The sequence below is a fragment of the Mesitornis unicolor genome, unplaced genomic scaffold (genome assembly GCF_000695765.1).
Source record: "Mesitornis unicolor isolate BGI_N332 unplaced genomic scaffold, ASM69576v1 scaffold46988, whole genome shotgun sequence".
In the NCBI taxonomy this organism is placed as follows: Eukaryota; Metazoa; Chordata; class Aves; order Mesitornithiformes; family Mesitornithidae; genus Mesitornis; species Mesitornis unicolor.
Window position 1 is genome coordinate 1,797 of NW_010200677.1, and position 21,646 is coordinate 23,442.

At 42.6% G+C, this 21,646-nt stretch overlaps 1 protein-coding gene across 1 annotated transcript; it reads left to right on the plus strand.

Annotated features, from left to right (window-relative positions):
• Positions 1 to 505: 505 nt before the first annotated feature.
• Positions 506 to 20,767, plus strand: PCBD2 (pterin-4 alpha-carbinolamine dehydratase/dimerization cofactor of hepatocyte nuclear factor 1 alpha (TCF1) 2; the record flags this gene model as incomplete). The annotated part of the gene is made up of 3 exons (XM_010189830.1): positions 506 to 637; positions 19,100 to 19,180; positions 20,672 to 20,767. Coding segments are annotated over 3 exons (309 nt in total), but the record flags the coding sequence as incomplete, so codon positions are not given.
• Between the last annotated feature and the right edge of the window lie 879 nt (positions 20,768 to 21,646).

Consider the following 21,646-nt stretch of genomic DNA (forward strand, 5'->3'; position numbering starts at 1 on the left):
TTGGGAAGAGCACCGTACTGGTTGTATAAAATACAATTTCTTATTTTGCTTCTGTCTTTTAAAATATATACTCCCCTGATATCCCTTTTAACCTTGTAATTGCACATTTAGCATATAATGTCAATAATCCTTTATTATGTGACGGAATGGAGTATTTGAAAATCAATTCGGTTTTTACAGCATCCGAGTAATTCAGACGAACCAGGGATGGATCCAGGCATGCTGGTGTCCGTGCTCATTCTTGTGAAAAAGCCTGTCGGTCTTCACTAGTTTTGTACAAAAGCACTCAGCTCAACTCAGCTGACGAAACAGAAACGGCATTTCTTGGCTGTTTTAAGTTGTGCTGGTCTGTGAAATTATAACCAGTAAGAAACCGTATAGAGCATTTTTCACCTCTTTACCTTTCCACAATACACAACCACAATTTCATCGTGTGGTTTTCTGATTGCTGTACAAAAGAGAACCTCAGCCTCACTCGTGTCACGTTTGGTTTTTTCCTCAATAGTCTTCACAGTTGCACTGGTTGACGGCAGAGGAGAGGAACCAAGTTCTACTCGATCTCAAAGCTTCAGGCTGGTCTGAGCTGGGAGGAAGAGATGCCATCTACAAAGAGTTCAATTTCAAAAATTTTAATCAGGTAATTATTGTTATATACCACTTTGAATAGAAAAGAAATGTAATTGCTTTAATTTCCATACGCTCCTGATGGGAAAATATTTATATTCAGAAATTGGGGAGTATCCTTGTGGGATCAAACCCTCTTGGATTTGCCTCAGTGGATTGCTCTCGGATTCTGATCTCATTAGGTGGAGTAGATTAATTCTGTTCTGTAGTTGTTAAGTAGACATATTCTAATGTAACAATTCCTTGATTATAATAGTAGGGTCAGGGTTGGTACGATGGGATTAGACAAATAATAACTGATTCTCTTTTTTGTTCTTCCCAATTACTAGCACTTGTAAATGAATGCTGGAAATATGTAATTGGCAGACACTGGGCTTCATTTTTGCTAGGGAGAAACTTGAGAAAAATGGGTAAATACAAGAACAGAAATTTTTGGCAGATAACATGGGGAAAATGCGATATGCTTCACCTTTTAAGCAGGAAGACAGAGTTCTGGTATATTCTTGAACAAATCGTAGTAGCTGATCTCACCGTGTCTTCAGCAGGGCAGACTGCTGGTTAGACCTCGTTGGATTTCTGTTTGGAGTCAGGATCCTGAGCAGTGTCTCAAACTCTCAAGAGCACATCTTGGACATCAGTTTCAAAGTTGCTTTGGAAATACAGAACTTACCTTGAGGTCTGCGGTCAGCTGCATTCTCCTAAAAACTTGCCTTCTGAGGAATCATAACCCTGCTTAGAAAAAAGTCACATTCCAAGAGTGTGCATTTCCCTCCTGTTTTGTTTCTGAAGGAGAGGTGAGCGCTTTCTCGGGTGAGAGAGGAAACCCAAGGTTTTGTTTGGGCGATGGCTCTCACTGAGCTGGTTCTTCTCCCCGCTACGCGAGGGATGCAGTGAGCTCCAGGCTTGCTCGGTGTGTGTAGGGACCTGGAGTAGTGTTGCGAGCTGTTTATTTACATGACTGTGCCGAAACCCAGACCATGGTTTTTTAGGAGATCACAGTGAGCTAGATCAACAACAGTTTGTAACGCTGGCTCTTTTTTTTTTGCCATTTCAGACAGTAATTGTCATGGTAAGGAAAGTCCAGGCAATAGAGAGAAGGTGGGTGAGGTGCTTCCAGCCCCTCTGAGCTGGGCGAAAGGAAAAGAGAAGATAACTGCAGAAAAGTCCAGTGCGTGGTGCTGGATGGTGCTGGTCCAGGGAGCACTTCCAGAGCCCTGAGTACATGTTTGCCTGGCAGAACAAATAAAACTGTATCAGATAATTCAGAGGGCAAGGAAAGAGGGAAGCCCACGAGAGGAGGTCACCTGAAACCTTGGTGAGACGCACAGGCAGCTCAGAGCTGGAGGAGCCAGGAGTCTTCAGCACCTTTGACACCAATGAGATAAGCGTAACCCTTGGAAGATCTGAGGTTTTCAGCCACTGTGCTTCAAATATTCATTAAATGGCATCTCTACCAGAGCATGGCCAAAGTCTTTGTTGGTTTAGCACAGCTAGAAATTACTTCCCCCCCCCCAATTTTATTAAAAAGTAGTTTTGCACACCATAAATAAATAAGGCAACTGGATCAGATGGACTTAGACAGTCTGCCAGCAGGCAGGTCCAGAGACAAATCAGTGTGCCCCATGAGGAAATACCTAGAAAACCCGTTGCTTTGGCACAAAATAATACAGCTGTGGGTTTTTTTGACTGTGTAGATTTGTTTTACAAAATAGGTAGATACCCGTATGCCTTCCTAATTTGATGAAGCATGTACCAGTATATGAAGTATAAGTATAGTTAAATATGCCCATTAGTAAATTACGAAGTGTAAATTTATACTTCTAGTACATGCCATCTTAGAAGGGATACTCTTAAAAATAAATGCCACTTGAATTGTTTGGGAGATACCAGTGCAGTCTGTCATTCTTGGTTGCCCTTCATGGATGCTGGATGAGGCAGAAACGAGAGCAGAGGCTGGGAATTGGCTTTGGAACTGAACTTTCTGTGCCTAGCCAGGGGAACAAGCTGGGCGAGCGGGTGCTCTGTGCAGCTCTGGTTGGACCAAGGTTGTCTGTGAATATCTGAAGGCAGAATTTCCCCAGCTCATTGTAGGACCGAACTGCAGTGTCCCCAGGTGCAGTTGTGGAGGGCAGAAGCTGTTCCTGTTTTCGCAGTTCAGGAAAGGGCTTGATGTGCTGATCCTGAGATGTTCAGTGCTGGTCTAGAGAGCAAGGGTTTGCCTTTCAATAGGTTGAAGCTGAAAGTAAATTAAAATTACGGATGCATGCTTATTGATGCTTGTGTTTATGATAACTATCAATAAATATTGTGTTCATTACGACCTAGGGATCAAATGACAAAAGCGGAGCTATATCTGCCTTGCACTTTGGGAGAATTTAGTCCTGCAATGAAAAAAATTGAACTTGTAGGTACAACTGCTTTCATTTCATGTAATAAATACTCTGTTTACATTATTTAAACTGCAAGTATTTAGTAAAAGTCAAAGGACTGAGAAATACCATTTCCTTGGTGATCTTCCTGCTGCCCTTTTACAGATGGTGTAAAATCAGGTGTGTAAAATTTTTTTTAAAAGAAAGAAAGAATAGTTGAGCTGACATGAAAGGTATTTCAGATTTATGTTTTGCAGATGATATTGGTATGATTAATGTATTCATTGCCTTTTTTATTGCTTCTCGCAGATAATGTTCATGATGCATGGAAAATTCTGTGGCTTTAAAATCCATGCCAGGTTTACAAAGTCTGTGTATGTCAACAGATGTTAAGAATATAAACACAACTTTTATTATAAAGTCGTGCAAATGTGTAGACATGAGCTTGGTTTATGTATATTATTTTCAGCATGAGAGTGAAATGAAACTTCTGTGAAACAAGAGTTATTTAGATTCCTGAAGCTTTCAGACTGAGATTAGCTCGGTTAAAAGCCATCAGCAGTGGGCTGTCTTTGTAAGGCTGACAAGCTAATGACACTTGTGGCTTATGGAATTAGTTTGTAACCCAGAACTTGAAAGCACCGGTGCTGTTTGTTAGTCTAAGGATACATTTTCATGAAAATGGGCGTTGGAGGTACAGTTCTCTGAAACAAGCTGGAAACCAGCCTGGGGTCCCAGTTGGAAGCCCTTTGTTGGTTGTGTTGCTCTGGGAGCCCAGCACACGCTGGTCCTGGCGTCCTGGACTGGGCAGTGCTGATGATGGGTGCATCATCAAAGGGATGTGTTCCCTTTGCTTTTAGTGTGAGACAGGCTCCTGGTGGGTGGGTGTTCTGAGTCTTGCATGAAATACAAAATACAGAAGCAGTGGGGGCAGAAATGCAAACACAACTCAACTGTAGAGGAGAGCACTTTGTCTGGAAGAGCCGTGCTGATTGCACCAGTGCGTCTGTTCCTCCTTACACCTCGCTGCACGTTGTTGCTGTTGTTGAACAGCAGGTAGGCAGCGATGAGTTAAAATCTGAGTCTTTCACTTCCAGGACCCTCGCTTGGGTGTGCTTGCTCAGGAGCTCCCTGGCTGAGTCACTTTATGCAGGGAGCGTGTGCTTGGTGGAAACCTCTGACTGTGAGCAAGATCTTGGAGAGCGAGTGGGCTTGTACCTCTCCATAGCCAGTCTCAAGCCCTGCCATACGTCTGGGTGCTGGTGAGCCCCCGTAAACCTCACAGCCACGTCAGAGAGCTTATGCAGGGCCAGGAAGGGAAAAGCAGGTAGCGAGGCTTTCAGGCCACTGTGTAGCCTCAAGTCTTGTCCACTCAGGTCTTTGTGCTACTGAAACAAAACGTTTCTCTTCCAGCTGTGGGGCAAGCTCTCTGCTTCCAGTCTGCCCAAGTAGAATTCAGAATCGGGATAGAAAGTTAATTTACACCTCCAGACCATGCTGGTAACTTCTCCCAATTATCATTCTGCAAACTCGGAAAAGGCACTGCAGAAATGTGGGTACTCATGTCAAAAGTTGGTCATCGAGGGAGGGAAGGGTGTCCGAGGATCTCAATGTCCTGGCCTGTATCTCAGGAAGTTCCTGGGATTTTCTTGGTGTTTCAGGTCAGTACAACTTGGGAGGGGTGATCCTGCAAAGGGAGAGGACCTGGGTTAGAACTCTGCATTTCCCCCAGGTTCATCTCAAGCCTGGTCCCGGCTGGGCAGGCAGCAGGCGGCTATGGAGGAGTCGGGGTGGTGGGTGCTGAGTGCTCGATTTGGGTCCTTTACCCAGCTGCTCATTTTCACCAAATTTGCAGGAATGTCTCGAGTTTGAGACTTCCATGTCTCTTGTCAAAGTTGGTTGGATTTGACCAGAGGGTTTAAGGGGCAACTGCCTGTGTGATTGCATTTCCTTAGGTAATCACGCAAAGGCAGAAAACACAGTTAGGAAATTACAAAGGTGGGTATGTTTGCTGATGGTCAGGTTCAGCATTTACAGCTGCTTTCTTTTATAGGGTAAGTTTTTAATTAAGGTTGCTTAAAAAAAAAACAAAACACCAACATGTAGGAAGTCTCCATAAGACCTCTAACGTCATTTTATAAAATGACAGGAAATCATATTCTCTAAGAGATTTAAAATAGCTGTTTAAAATGTTTTCTGTTTGGGGGCTGCAGGACACAGGTGAAAGATGAGCCAGAGCGGAGGGGACAGTGAGGAAACACTTTGGAGGACAGTGTTAGCGAGAGTAGAAGCACATGTGCTTCGTGGCAGTTGTTGGGTTTTGAGAACTTACTTAAAGATGTGCAAAGACATCTAGAACTCTTAAGTAAATGGTTAACCTCACTTCGCATTTCTCTTCTAAATTTTCTAGTTCTATTGCTTGAAATCCAGAGGTTAAAAGAAAACAGACAAAGCATGTTACAGTAGATGCCTTTTTTCTCACCTTTTATTGAAATGCAAAGTATTTTCCCTTAGCTGTAGGGAGACATACTCAGACTTGTCCCTTTAAATTGATCATCCTTGTTGTAACGTCACAATTGCACACCTGAACAAACGTGGTAGGGTATGCGGAGAGTACTCTGATTTGTTTTGGTGGTGGTACTTGGTGCCAGTTCCTGTAATGCAATCTGCGTCGATCCTTCCTTTTTCTACTCCTGGCACATTGCTTTGTCCTCTGCGTTGATCAAAGATTGGGAAACTTGTTTTTATAGATGTAGGCAGTGTATTTCATTGCCGCTTCATATATTTAATCTTTTGGCCGTTTGGCTGAAATACGTCCACGCCTTTTACGTATTGAAAACATAATATCCTTTAACCCACGATCTGCAGAGTTAAAATGAATTTTATGTTAAATATTCGGTTGTAGGCCACATCTCCAGCTTTTTATATGCCACAGCGGTCTTGTGGGTTTTTTTCCTTCTCCATTGTCTGATAGTGAGGTCATTTTCAGTCCTCTGAGAAATTTTATTCCCAGCCAGATGCGGGCCATATATTAAAAGTAGCACCTGTGGCTAATATCACAGCAGCTTACCATAAATTTACATGGTAACTAGGATTATATCTGTCAAGACTGTTAAAAAATGTCTAGATTTAATTTGATTTCCAGTATTGAAGGAGCTCGCCAACATTTTGCTTCATAACTATATTTTAAAAGTTAAAATCACTCCATTGTTAAGTTTTATAGCACTCCCAGTGCCCATTAAGTTGATTTGTTAAATGGGGGTCAGAATAAAGCGAGTTGGCTACAGGAGGATCGGAAACCAACCCATTTGTGACAAATTTAGTCCTCGCGTGTGAATCTTCTCAGAGCCGGGGGACTGATTGGATTCAGGTGTGGTTTATGTCAGTTGTGTTTAACCTCAAAGCCTGAGCAGCCTCAGCCCCCGACTGTCACTTGTGCTCATCAAAAGACGAACCTGTTTTCATGCGTTTGGGGAAGAATTGCTGTTTTTCATGTAGTATCGGTCCGCTTCCTCCTCCTGCTAGAGTTTTGCGTTGGATTGCCTGTCGAATGAAAAGAATGTTGTTTTTTTTATCCGCCTGGGTAGGTGCTGGTTCTCATATAGACTTTCCTAAACTGCTTCATTTTCCATTATACTTTGAATCCTCTCTCATATGCTGTGATTTGTGCACCTGCAAAGTTATGAAAGTATTTCTTTTAGTAGTTATGTTGTTCACTAACTTCCCTGCGTTTATGAATACAATAACCGATTTACAGTAAATCAGAATTATTTATGAGTGGGTTTACAGAGTTGAGAAGATCTTTGTGTCTGAAAATAATGAATTTCTGGTGTATCTGGCTGTTGACATTTTCTTTTATTAGAAACTGATAGTGAAGTTTCTGGAACTGGCAGAGGTTAACCTGCAGGCTGAAATGGAGCGAATGAACTGGCTCAAGTGTCTCGGAATGGAGCACGGTAGAAATACAGGATTTCTGGATGGTCGTCCCTTCCTTGAGTTTATTCTTGTGGTCAACTAGGTAACGCTCTTGCCTCCCAGTCAGGGTGCATCTGCGGGACCTGGGCATGGTCCACCTGCACCGCTGCCTGGCACTGCCCATGAGAGACAGAGGGCTCAGGTTCTGGGGGAAAGGAAAGGCCAAGTTCCAGGGAGATGGCTCACTTGGAAGTTTAGGAGTCTCCTTGCCCGGCCTTGGAGGAGGAGGAGATGATGCTGGTGCCCTGCTCAGCATGTCCTGTTTCCAGTGATGCATCCACTTACCTGGCAGCCAGCCGTTTGCTACAGGTGGGAAATTCTGCAAAGCCAGGAAGTCCATAGTGGTGGAAATATGTAATTGCATTCCACCTAGACAGAAATTAAATCCTTGGTGCTGGGAAATACAGGATTTATTTTCTTCTTATGGCTTGTGTGACTAACAGGTACAAAACCATATGTAAAGTCAGCCAGCGCTCCAGAATATTTTCAGACCAATATTTTGCACTTGGAAACATTTTTTTTTTCCTTTTAAATAGACTTGCCTTAGTGCACCAGCAGCCTCTTACGTTTTCTAAAGTTCTTCACAATTAGCCTTTCCTTGTATGTCTGGGAAACATCGTTTTGTCCTTCAGTCCCTTCATTAAAACTTCACGGTTGTAATGCATGTGAAAAATTAATGTCTGATAAAAGTCAGGCAGGTGATGAGCAGTGATTGCTCCTCTTTGCACTGCGGGGTATCTCATCTCCTCTTTGTCCACAGTCCCTGTGTACAGGTCCCAGCACCCTCGTGTCCCGTCTGCTTGTGATGAGTTACAGTAGCAGTGTCACCATTTTAACATCATCGTGGCAGTACCACCAGCGTTGGGCTGCTGGGATTATTTAAAATGTCACGACATTAATCGTATTTAAATAAACACGTTTAAGTTGAACACTCAGAGTGGAGATGTGTCCTTCATCTCCTCCATCGTGCAAGATGTCCCATTGCAGGTGTTGTAAAAGTTGCATCAGTTTAATTTTTCTTGTGACTTGAATGAGCATCCCTACAGTTTCTTGATGAGCTAAGTCATATTTCTCCCTAGAATAAACCATTATTTTATTGTTTATAATTATTGGGGGTGGTGGCATTTCTAATTGCCGAGTTTTGCCTGACGAGTAGACCTGTTATATCTCCATTTACGCAGACCACTGCTTAAATCTGCCCAGCTGACCTTTGGGCTGCTCTCCAGTTGGCTCTAATACAAATGCTTTCCTTAAAAGATGGATTTATTATCACTCAAGTAAAAAGTATTACAGCATTTGCCTTATGCTTATTTCGTGCATTGATCTGAAAGTGCAAAAGAAATTATTTGTCAAAATGCCTTTTGGATTTCGCAAGATGTCTTGTAGATTTGGAGTAGAAGAAATGTTTCTCCTCTCTTTTTTTTTTCAGCTGCACAAATTGATCGTTCACTCTGTTTGAATTAAACGGAACAAATGTTGTGTCAGCCACGTGGGCAGGACTGCTGTACATTTGTACCAACAAAGAGTAAAAGTGAGCAGGTCCACTTGATTTTAACTAAAGTTCGGGCTCTTTCCATGTTAAACCACCTTTGGAAAATGTCACAGTCTTGAATTCAGTTGGAAGCCTTCATCTGTGGAAATGCAAGTAAGATTGATGCTGCTGCTTCTGAAGAAGGCGGTCACTCAGGATATTTTTTTATCTTTTCATTTAAGGAAGCCTGGTGTCTTGCAGCTCTCTGTGCATTAAAATTTATTTTTATGGGGGTGCTGGAAAGATGCTGATTAAATGCAAACGGCACATCTCTCTGTCTTGGTTGTTTAACCTTTTGCATCCCCTTGCCTTTGGAGTAATGCCCGACTCTTTTCAAACCATTAATTGCCTTTTGCACGAGCAGCTCTCACTTTCTTGTACTCCCATGGAGGAGAGACATGTTTTGGGATATTATCCTCTGCAATTGTAATTAAAAGTGGACTCTGGCTGGCAGAATAAACCAAAATAAAACTGCAACGCCCCTATTTAAAAATTAACCATTACTCGCCAAAGCACATCAAACCCACTTAGCGAACATCCGTTAATCCCGCGGTGAGCCGTTTCAGGCTTTAATGCACACTGTTTTACACGTTAAGGGTTTTGAAGTCGCGGGCCGGCGCTGACCTTTCGCATCTGCTCCTCTCGCAGTAGGAATCTCCGCTCGCCGCTCCCCGTCAGGGCGGATTAACGTGACGAAGTGCAGCGCTTCTGCTGGCTGCAATTTCGGGTTTTGATCAGAATTATTTCTTTCACAAACAATCACGTTTGGCTAAAACGTTACATCTGTTCTGAAAAGCCACTGGCAGGGCCGCAGTTTATCGGGTTGAGGCGAGTGCAATTTTTTTATTCCTTTTATAAAGCTCCAAACCCACTTCACGTATCTTTTTTTGGGGGGATAGCTTCTATTCTTCCTCCTCCCCTTGCTATTTTCTTCCTTTAGTTTTGTTGGGCTGACATGAAAATTTCCTTTGGACAAACACAAAGCTGCCTGTGATGTCTTGGAGGGTTTGGTGGGTAACGCACTGATGTGCGGGGAGCCCCATGCGAAGCCAGCACCGCACCATTGGGTTTATTTATTGCTAAGGGTGCTTTGTAGGAAAACAATTTTTATTCATAGGATCAGAGGGGGAAGTCCTGATTTCATGATCCAGTGTGATTTTCCTTGTGCTGTGATGAGAAGAACAGTAGACAGTTAAATACATGTCTGTGTATGACCAAGGTGTCCTTGGTTGGGAGAATTATTATTCTGTGATACCATGGGTGGGTGCTTGTGGCAAGAACAAATCCTGTTAGCTGTGCAAGGCCAGGACATTGTGTTTGTGCATGCAGCTTGTAATGCCCAATCTAATAAAAAAAGAGGTGTGTAAATGGTTTCTCTTTGTGGTGTGCTCGTATGAATTTCTAAAGCAAATCTTACATTCAGTGGTGGACTCAGAATAGGTATTTTTCTTCCCTTGTGAGCCCATCTCTCTGTTTCCTAATGTGCCGATGCACAAATGGTGTGGGTTGCCCGGAGGAACCTTTGTGTCCTAGTAAAAAAACGCATGGAACCTCTCAAAATATTGCACATCAGGTGTACTCTGCCACTTCCAGGCATGTGCATGGAGCACACGGAGGGGTCTGAAGACAATTGAAAATGCTGAGTGTAGTTTCTATCTGTATTGTTAGCAGTTAGGCGATCCTTGTTCTTAATCATGTAACTTAATGTAGCTGCCTTTGTCCACTTCTTCGTGACCTGCTCCAGCCATTCTTCCAAACACCAGAGATGGGAGATGAAGCACAGGTCGAGGTGACCTGCAGATCATGTAGGGGACAGGCACGGCAAACCAGGCAAGGGGCACAACTGCTGGGAGGTTGAAGGAAGCCCTGAAGAGAAACGTGCTGTCTGGGAAGATGCTTGCTCTCTTCTACTCATTTTTTTCAAAGGATCTGTCACTTCTAGCCTTGAAATGTCTGTCTGCAAAATAATATTTGAATTTTATAGGGCAATATAAATGAAAAGCCTGCCAGTGCTGGCCCAGGTAAGTCTCCTGCTGAGTTCACTGCCCCCACATATTGTCTACTCTATACTACTCCAAGAGACATCCAAATGTGAAGACCCATCCTCACAATACAGTAGGACACTTTCAGCAGCTCGGATGAGTGAAATGATTCCCTGACTGGATCTGCGGCGAATGTTCCTCAGTTTGCTTTATTTCACAGGTTTAGGTCTTTTTAGATTCTGGCTTGGCCAGGAGGGTGATCAGAAGACCTCTCCAAATTCCTCACACCTCCATCAAGATTTTCCTGTTGCATGTTTGAATTGTTGACCTTGTATTTAGAACAAACCAAAACAAAAAAGCTGACAGTGCAGTGGCTAGGAGGACAGTGGAAGATGAAATGGTCACGAGAGCAGCTGCTGCTTCTCTTCATCATCATAAAGCAATGCCTTTCTTATCACTCTTTGATGTTTTCTTGAAATCATAAATGGCAGAGATTTAGAGGATTACCAGAGGCAGGATATGATTTGCCTTGGATACTCAGCAGAGATCATCTTGGGTATTAAACTGGTAGTATGTGCAATCTTGGCCAAAAGACTGGAAATTTTGTCTGCGCTCTCCCCTCTTATCAACAGCATGTATGGCACATGAGCTTTGCTTTCATGTCTGTGGAATGAAATCATTCCTTCGCATATGAGTAAAAAAGAAACACTGAGGAAAAGAGGAGTATTTTGTTCTGCTGTAGCCAGATCTGTTCACCCAAAATGTGGTGCAATGGGATAATGAACTTCTCTGTTCTTCTGCACTGTACCTGAGCTCTGTAAAAGTCAGATGATTTAAACGCCTTTTTAAAGTAGAACATTCACTTAGATTAATTCTTATTTGATCTGTTTTACAATGGCTTCACGTCATGGGCTGGCACCGTGCAGTTGAGGGTGGTTCATTGCCCGAGCAGCAACACCCTCGTGCAGCACGAAGCACATCAGCGAGTGCCTTAGCAGAGGGTTTGGGTGCCCGAATTCAAAAGGTTGGAACTGGGGACTATCCACACCTTGTTACTGGTTTATTTTTATAGTGGTTTGTGTGATGGCTTTATTACAGTACAGCCGGGGGTTTGATTTGCTGGGCCAAACATTTGCTTTAACAAGTAAAATTATCATTGCTCTTTCAGTTGTGCAGCCAAGAGAGTTTATAATTTTAAGTGACTGATTGCTTTAGCAGGTGCTCAGTTAATGGGAGCTTCACTGTGTTATTTAAGGTTTTTAGGTAGGGTGCAAAAAGCTCATTTTAAAAAGTCATGTTTCTTGAAATAGGTATTTTATTTGATGTAAACCTCTTAAGCGCAACCTTTATATTCCATTTTTGAGCACAAAGCACACTGAAATGGCCTGGGAGTTGGAGAGTAACATTGAGCTGACTGCATGACTGGAGGATGTCTTCCATGTTCTAGTTCAGTCCTAAAGCCTGGGATTATTTTCCTTCTTTTTCTTGAAAATCTATTTTAGAGATGTACATTTTAAAAAATTATGAGTCTGAAGTGTTGAGGAACTGGAACTGGGGGGAAAAAAAGGGGGGAAAAAAAGCATTTATTTCGAGTATTTCTGTATGAACTGATATATCAGAAATACCATGTGGCCTTGTTCCAGGCTTGAGTGGGATTTAGTATGTCTGCTTATTAGTCTTTATAAACAACTATAATTATTTTTATCTACCTATAAGCAAATGAGTGTATTTTGTAATATGGTTGTATTGACCCAGTGGAGTCTAGGCTTGAAACTTTTATCTCTTACAGAAGTTTTTATGCTGCTTTAAGACACCTCTGTGTCCTTTCACTTCTACTCCGTCAAGTCAATAAATCTTTTTGGTGGAATAGGTGATTAATTTTGCATGAAGTCTGTTCATTGAATCACTGAGAATATTATCTACTTTCTTCCTGTTCATGAAATCCAGGTGCTGCAGTCACTTACTGTAATAAAAATGAGAATAGGAAAATTCTGCTGCTCCTCAGCACCGAGGCTGCTGGAAAAGTTAAGATGTGACAAGGAAGTAGGTAACAGATGTAAAATTTTGCCTCCTATTATCACCAATAAGAGAAAAAATAGGTCTAAAATCAGCAGTTATGAAAATCCAGATATAAACAGGCTTGGAAAAGATAAAGTTAAGGTTTGTTGTGCTGGTTGCACACAAGGGTATTTCACGCACTTCGGGAACACGAGGGGAAAAGGAAAGCAAAGCAAAGCAAGGAGAAGGCCTTAAGAGCAGATCAGTGCTCTCTGCCTTCCTCTTAGTCCCTTTTCTTGCATTGATCCGTGTCCCTTGGCCTTAGCAGAAAATCTGTGTTTGTCTTTCAGACCAGTTGAATCTCAGATGGGGCAAGTTATGCTTGCACCTGCTTTGTGACAAAGTGATGTTAGCTTAGGTCACTGCTGAGCTTGGAAGATGAAGCCTTTGACTCAGGCCTGTTTTGGAGAGCTGCATCTCGAGCATCATCGGGACGGTGTCCTGTTGAGAGCTGCACCTGGTCTGGATTGTGCCGAGCGAGCATAAACTTCCGAGGGGTTTGGGCTTTTTCTGGGACAGCATTCCTGAAATTGCCTTCTGTCATCTCCTGCAGCTCTTGACATTGTACCGGTACCTGTGTGAGAAACGTCCCTGTTGAGGAGAGGCCGTGCCTCCGAGCTCCGCTTCTCTTTGCCTTCATTTATTCTTCATGTTTGTCAAATTGGTAAATCATATGACAATAAACAGAAATACCCTCAGTGAAGAGAGAAGGGGAAACTGTTGTTTATCTGGTCAGGTGGTTTAGATTAGCAGTGATGCTGGTCTGTATTATGTTACTTTAAATCATAGTGTCCCAACAGGACATAAATTATGAAGATTGTTACAGTATGTTTCATCCAATGTAAGATCAACAAATTGGAATAATTCTTTTTTATAGGAAAATCAGTACTTTGGCAAGGTTATTGTTGAAGAATTTAATTTAACTTGAGCTTTGCTTGCATTATTTCTTAATATATAAAAACTATTTGCATAATGTATGAAGTATAAACATTTTTAGAATCAAAGGCAAGAATGCCTTTTCCAAGATTACATAGAGTGGCAAACTACTTAGAATAGATCAGTGTTTGTGCTTTTGCTGTCAGAAATGTTTGATATAGAGCTGGTGAGCTAGTTTCTTCACCGACATAATTGTAAACAAGTGTTGGGAGACAGAAACAGCGTTCTTTGTAGGACATGGTGTAAAGGTTTTCACATACGCCACTGCAGATCTAACATGGAGAGCAGTGTTTACAGCTGGAATACGAATATAAATAGGTAACTTTTTTTAGAGCACAAAGCAGCATTTCGCTTTTGTATAAATGATGTATGCAGATAAATATGGGGGTGCAAGCAGTCAGCTCCAGATTTTAAAAGTATATTGTAAACGCAGAAAAGCATAGACAGTTAAGTTGGAAATTGTAGTTGTGGGGTTTCTTTTAGTTTCACATTTCATTATGAAGGCAGAAATGGCATCTCAGTACACCACAGTATGTCTGTAGTATTCCCCTTCCATCCTTTCCCTTTTCTCGTGTCTTTCAGAGGTAGGATTGCTGCTTTCCCCAATCCTGAACAATGCTTGGAGAATGGGAAGGTTGACTGAGTTGACGATATTTTGCTGCCTAAGCTATTAAAAAGGAGGGAAAAAATATATCTACCTTTGGTTTGTTAGGTGTTGTTCACCTTCAGACCCTGCTGGGCTGTGATGGAGTGAGCAGGGAGACACGGGCTCAACGCCTGAGCCAGCTTCTCCATTGCTTGTGCTCTCACCGGAGAGGAGGGGAGGTGAATAATCTGAGTTCAGGTCAATTTTAGGTCGTGATTTAGTTGTGTTCTTTAGGACTGTCCCGCTGTTCTTGGAATGTTATTAAAAAGGGGAAGAGCACTGGGAAGATGTTCCCCTGGTTTATGTTGTAGATTGATCCAGACAAGGCCAAAAAAAAAAAAAGAAAAGAGGCAACTATGTAATGCCACATGGATCCGGTGTCCTTGAGGATGGTTCAGGCTGAATGATGGTGGCAACAGGGAAGATTCTCAAAGTAGGCACGTGGTTTTGAGAACGAATACCTGTCCCCCTGTGCTGCCATCACCTTCCTAAGTCCTAGTTGGATTCCTCTTTACTTATTATTTAACCATGTTGTCACTTTCAGATGAAGAATATGGCCTTGTAAGATGATTTTTGCGTATTTATAAGGTGAAAGTCTTTCTTCATGGAGTAAATAGAATCAAAATAAAACAAACCCTGGATTTTTCTTGACAGCACAACAGAAAATGTCATGAGATTAAATCAAACTCTCGTTACTTAACTAAACAAAACTTAAACTAGCTCGACATTAAAAGAGCTTTTTCCTTTTATATGCTGACCCGTAGCTCACTATTAGGTAGTAACGTCAGCTGGATATATGAAAGCTTCTGCACTTTGGAAGTGAACCTTAATGATTTGAGTTTATTGTTGTTTTAAGTGTCAAACTGCTAAGGAGAACATGTGCTATATGCTGGGTGTTTTCTACTTGGGTGAACGGAAAGCAAATGTGTGAGGCATCGTCATCTCTTGCCTTGTGTGCCAATGTCACTATAACTTGTTTTATTTATCAGTTTCCCAGGGATAAATGATACAGATGCAGCCCGGGTGGGTGGGGAAGGGAAGACAGGTAGCCCTCGTGCTGCAGAAGGTCAGGGTTAATGCTACCTCCAGCGCTATAATGACAGATGGGAGGCAGAAACCTTAATGTACTTGTGATTAGCATATGGTTTCCTTGGCTGAGCGTCCCAAGGTTTTAAGAAGCCCGGGTACGCTCTTCATAGCGTACGCATTTTAAAACAAATAAATAAAAAGTGTGTATGGTTATATTGTTGAGCTTTTCAGCTGTTTTAGTTGAACATCTCCACTTTTGAGTCAAGTACTGTCAGCTGCGTTGTTCTGGAGTTGCACTGGGGTAATCCATCACGGGGGACTCGTGGGCGGGTGATATATTAGCACGACATATCGACCTGTGTTGCTTTGATGTATAACTCGTCAAGATAATGTTGGCAAGCATTTTACAAAAGCAGCGTGTTTAAAAAGTATTAAGATTAATTGATTCCTTGCTTAAGAAGTGTGAAAGGAAGAATAATAGCAGATTAGCTCCGGGATGCCGCGGTTCTCCTGGAGCCGTGCAGCGCTGTGCGGTGCAGAGGGACGGATGGAATTTCATCTTCCCTCTTATTTCTGACAGTAAAGTGTTTTCCCATTCTCAGGCAGCAAAAGTTGCATTAAGTCTTATTTTATGATAGCATATTCTGTCACTTTCAAAAGCAGTTTGGCCAGTCCTGAAGCATTATGTGATAGCTGCCTTTTTTAAAGTTGGTTTTTTTGTTGTTGGGTTTTTTTTTTTACATTATTAGGTTAACTTGCTCTTCTACAAGTAGCCTGATTTTTATCTCATGGAGACATGCTATGGCTGCTAGTATTTAAAACCTATTTTAGAAGTGATGTTACAACTGAAACACCATTACTTTTTAGTTCTTTCTTTCATCATCTTAAAGACATGAAGGGAAGACATGTCCTGGCCCAATCAAGGCATCCCCTGTCTGCGCAGGGTTGCTTCACCCATTACCTCTTCTTGTGCTGTTCATGGTTCAGTACAGGGTCTCTGTGCTCTGCCATCACTTGAGTGACATGATCTACTTATTTAGAGTAACCTGTATGTCTGGATGTTATTTTAGCCCAAATATCCTAAAAGGATTAGGTTGAAAATGTCTGCCTAATACTGAAATGTCAGAATACTTTCTAATATTTAATGCATAAAAGCCTTTTTTAGTGCTTCTTTATGGCTTCTAGAAAATGCACAAATCCTTTCTCTCTCCTCTTTTTTTATTTTGATGGAAAAAGTTCTTGCAAGTGGCCGAGGGGCTGCAGAACTCAATATAGTGAAAATCAAGGCTGTGTTAGGTCTTATTGGTGTGAGTAGAGTACTTGGCCCACTTTCATCAGGAAAAGTGTGATGGTCTGATAAACTCTGCCCACCAGTGCTGTCTTGACAATGATCTTGCACTGCAGACTGCTTAATAATTTTCATTATTTTTAATTAAAGTTGAAGAAGTGCAGGCTCCTGCTCAAATTAAGGTTGGTTGTGTTGCCGGAATGTGGTAATTACTTTAATTGATCACAAGATAGTTTCCTTGATCACCAATTAGACCAAATTACCGATCAAGTTTCAAGACGTGAAGAAATGTCCAAACTGATTTTATGTAATAGTGTTTTCAGATCTAATCAAACCTAAATATCTTTTCCTTCTAGAGGCGATTGTATTTTCCCAAAGAAAGGTTATGGCTCTACAAATATAAAGGTGATTCATAAACAATAGCGTTCCAATTCATTTAATTAGCAAAGGAAGTATTTAAGACCTTAATGGAGATTGCGCTGATGAAATTGCTCGGTAGAACTGTAGCTCATTTTGTTACTGGGAGATACTTTTACTTTTAATTAAAATAAACTAAAACGCAAGAAGTAAGTTGTTTTGGGTAATGTGCAATGAGGGAGAACGTCTCTGAGCAGAGCGGGGCGTGCAGAAAGGTGGACATGTCTGGCGGGCAGGCGTGCTTCATCCTTCACTGTGACACCAGATTGCCCTGGCTGGGGCAGTCGTGGTCAGCTGCACCAGTGGGCAGCAGGACCTGTGCCAGAATAAACTCGTTTTTGTGACTTGGACAGCCCCAAGTTGAGCATCTTTCGGAAGATGAATTAAGATCTATGTCCGTTGTATCCAGCTGGAGACTTTACTGTCTGCAGGGGAAGAGGGAGTGGGTTGGCGTGGTGGTCCACAGGTCGAGGAGGATTTGTCATCACAAAGCGTGAAGGAAGGTCTGCAGAGCAGGTTGATGTGGTGGACTTGTTTGCTTGTGTAGTTCGCTCTGTCTGCCTTGTGTTGAAGCGGTGATTCTTGTCACACCATCAATGAATTGTGTTTGTGTAGTGAAACCTGTGTTATATACATCGGTGGATTAATGCCTCAGATGGACAGACAGACCTTGCTAGAGCATACATGAACCTGGTCGGGTTTTCCTGAGTTTAATGTGTTTTTTCCCTTACTGCTTGTTTGCACAGAGGCAGTCTAGTTGCAGGTGCATTGCTTCTTTAAACTTTTGGGGACACTTCTGTGTCCAGATTGCTGTGATTGAGATGGCATTACTATTAAGCCCGTGGACACTCTAAAAACATTTAAATCAAATATCTTTCAGCACTATTAATGCAGCAGTTTTCCAAAACATGGCTAACACCTAATGCACAACTTGCAGTTTTCTGCTTCAAAGCAAGCTGCTGAAACATTTACAGATTTTTGAAAGTAATTGTTCACTCGAAGTAAAACTAAACCAAGCGAGAGCTTCAAGGGAAGTTAGATTTTCCTGAATTTTGGAATGCTCTTGGGTCAAAGAAAAAAGCTTTTTAATTGCTGACAGTTTGGTGATTTCCAAATGACAAACCTCATTGGAATGATTTTCTCTGATTATAACGTTTGCATTCATTTGACTGGCAAAGCGACTAACAAAGTCATACTTCTTCCAGGCACCAATTTTATTTTATTTTTTTTTACTTAAAGGTTTTTGTAATTTGTGAGAGGAAAAAAGACTGAAACTATTATCAACCATTATATGTTATTCATTGACCACATGTTTGTTTGAAACGGCCGTCGCTTGATGGAATGCGGGCTGTATACATTCTCTTCCATAAATTAGCACTAAAAACCTACCTAAATCAGGTAGGGTTTTGTTGAGCTTGTTGAATTATAATATGAACCAGACTGTAATGTGGATGTTACTTTTGCTTTGCATGTTAATTCAGGTCCTGAACCCCGATGGATGGAGGTCGGCATGAACAAAGCCCGCTGACTCAGAGGCGTCCCGCTCACGCACTGAGGCCCTTCGGGCCCCACTGCGTAATTGCATTCTTGATTTACATGGACATTCTAATTTTCTTTATAATGCAGTGATTTTCTCCCAAGTATTTTGGCAAGGACCTGCTATTATTTTCTTCTTGAGCCTGTGATAAAACCTGCGTCCTGGGGGAGTGTACTGGGAAGAATATAGGGGCAGAGGATTGGAAAACCTATTTTAACTCATTTTAAGGGAAAATATTTTCTCATAAAGCAGAGGAGCAAACCCACCTGCCACCTTTCTCCCTCTCGTAAAATAAATAGGAAAACAGTTACGAGAAAGGATGTGTTTCTGGAATTGATATCTGTCTAGTACAGGAATACTGTGGCGTGGTGCTTAATTAGAAGCGGCACATTTCTAAGACACAGTAAGGGGTGAGGGCCTTGGGGTGGATGTTTAAAACCACTGTTGGATGCCAAAGGTAAAACTTGTGCGATGGCTTTGAATCTTGGAGTAAGTAACGTTCAGCAGAGTGATGTGCTGGGGTCTGATGATTTCAGCAGTCTCAGGAGATGCATCGGTGGCACAAGAAAGTGCAATGCTTCTTTCACACACACAGACCTGAGGTGCGGAAATCTGGAGCATCTCTAGGAGCTTTTGAGGTTTTGGAGTGAATCTTGCAGTCCTGGCAGCTGGAGGAGTATTTTCATCTTTGCTCTTTCTCTCCTTAGGCTTTCGGATTTATGACGCGTGTCGCTCTACAAGCAGAGAAGATGAACCACCACCCAGAATGGTTTAATGTCTACAGCAAGGTAACGTGTTTGCCAGCCCTCATTACAGGCATGGCAAGTTAAGGAGACCAAACCACTGACCCACTCTCTCTGCCTTTTTTTGTAGCTTGCATACAAGGAGATTAGGGGAATGGAAGGAGGTTGTGTCTTATAAAGAGATTTGAGAGTTTAAAGACACATTGAGGTATTTGTAGTGGTGATATGGCCCCAGGAATCAAGCTCTTTGCAGTTTTTTGCTGCCAGCTGTGTGCTTTGGGCCTGTCACTTCACCTCTCTGGCTGAGATCGAAAAATAAAATAGGAGCCTTTAGACTCCTGTTTAGCCAACCCGAATAAATGCCTGTTTTGGCATTACTGTGCACTCACCAACCTTCATTCCTTTCTGTGCAACAAGCTGGGAGCCCAGCAGTGCAGGGTAGAAGACCGTCGATGTGTGGGTACCTAAATGGGAGCCTGGCGGTCTCCATTTCGGTTTGATTTTTTTTTAAATTGTAGGCTTCTATGTCTCAACATAGCAGCTTATAAAATTTGTTTATAATATTACCTAACTGATGGTGGTCTCGTAGTTACAAGGGTTACAAGGTACACTGCAGCCCTTGGATGAAAGGTGCTGTGTGAAGGGGGAAATTATTGCTCTGCCTTTGTTTTTATTTTCTGATGCTTCTCATTGCATTGTATCAAGTTGTTTGGTTTAGAATTTGGTGATTATATGTCAGTCCTAAAAATACACTAAAAGGACACGTGGACAAGCAGTCTGCGGCTGGGGACCACCACTCCCAGAGCAGGACATCCCCACCTCTCCCCCCTAACTTCCCAGCACAGGCTCCTCCTTTAGGTCACCCTGTTTAAGAGGACATTAAGTGATCACTGGACAAAGTCCGGATCACTTACTCTTCGTTATTTTCTTGGCTTTCCAGAATATTCCAAATTTTTCTTTTTTTCCTCTCTCTTCCCAATATCTCAGTTAAAGGTGAGACACAGTAACACCCAACTTGTCATCTGGCTTAGTCTAAACAAACCCATGCAGGCAGCTGCGTCATAGCAAAATGCACCAGTCCGTTTGTTTTTCTTTTTGAAATTAATCTGCAGCAAGCTTAACATTTTTTTCACCTTCAGGGTGCTGCTTTTTAACAAAACCTGTGAGCCTTTACCTTGGCTGTTGGCAGCTTGGTCACTGGCCCAGGTTCTTCATGAAACTGATCCATGGAATTTAAATGTAAAGAATGAGTTATTTAATCGGACACCTCTTCTTGGACGAAGCCCAAGAATGCAACGCCTGTTTTATCCTGCAAAGGGGCTCGCTTTGGTTAGGTTTCAGGCTCTGTTAAAGCCTCCTCACCTACAACATGTCTTGGTTCATGTAAGCAGTGAACGTCCAGCTTGCTGCTTGCTGGGAGCATCATGTAAAACCAGCTCACTACAGGGACACGCAGCATTCCCCATGAATTGCTGCTCAGCCTATGCGGCAGAGATCAAAATGGCTTTGTAACCCCTTTCTTCTCCTTTTTGACAGGTTCAGATAACTCTGATTTCCCATGACTGTGGTGGACTGACCAAGAGAGATGTGAAGCTGGCTCAGTTTATTGACAAAGCTGCTGCCTCGGTGTAACCAACTTGTATACAGTGTCCACCAATATTTTATATTTAAATAGTATCCCTCATTCCTTGTAACCCTGATTTCCCCCCCAAGACAAGATATTTTGTAAAAAGAGTGGCTTAGTTTTGTTGGCTTTTAAGACCTCAGTCTGAGAGACCCCTGCAGCTGCTGTGCTTGTCCTTTGCCATTGCTGGCTCTGCCTGAGGATGTACCAGATGAACAAGCAGCAGATAAGTTGTGAACAATCCTCTTCTGGAAACTAAACGAAGCTGGAATGAAAGCAGGAGCCCACCCGCACGTGTTGGAGTTCCCAAAGCCCACAGGAGCTGAGGCTGGTGGCAGCTGCCACACAAGCCTGGCCCGTGCCTGGCCACTTCCCCACTATGGATGTGAAAGTCTCTGCGCCTCAGGCAGCGTCAGAGCAGCCAAGACGAGTCAGTCCCTGCTGGCCTGGTCCCTCCATCTCTGCCGGTTTGGCTTTGCATTTCTCTGTTTCTTCTGCACTTGTCCAATGGGTATTCCAACCCAGCTGCCCTTTTGGCACCCCCAACCTAGCAGCTGTATCCAGCAAAATTCTTGCTGTGTGCTTGAGAACCATTTCCCATCCGAGATGCAGGATTGGATCCTGCAGTTGCTGAAAACTTTTACCTCTGGTCCAGCCAATACCAAAAAGTCCCAGTGAGCTCCTGGCACTCACATCATTAAATGAAGCATGAACTTAAGTACTTGACTGGGCCGGGTCAGTGCTCAGCACCGTGCAGGATTGAGCCATTATTTGTGTTGTAATGCTCCCGTACCTGCCAGATTTGGGTGGGGGGTAGCTTGGCCGGGTGCCCAGAGCTGCCGGCAGTGGAGGAAGCGGCATTAGCAGGATTCTTGTGAAGCTGGGCT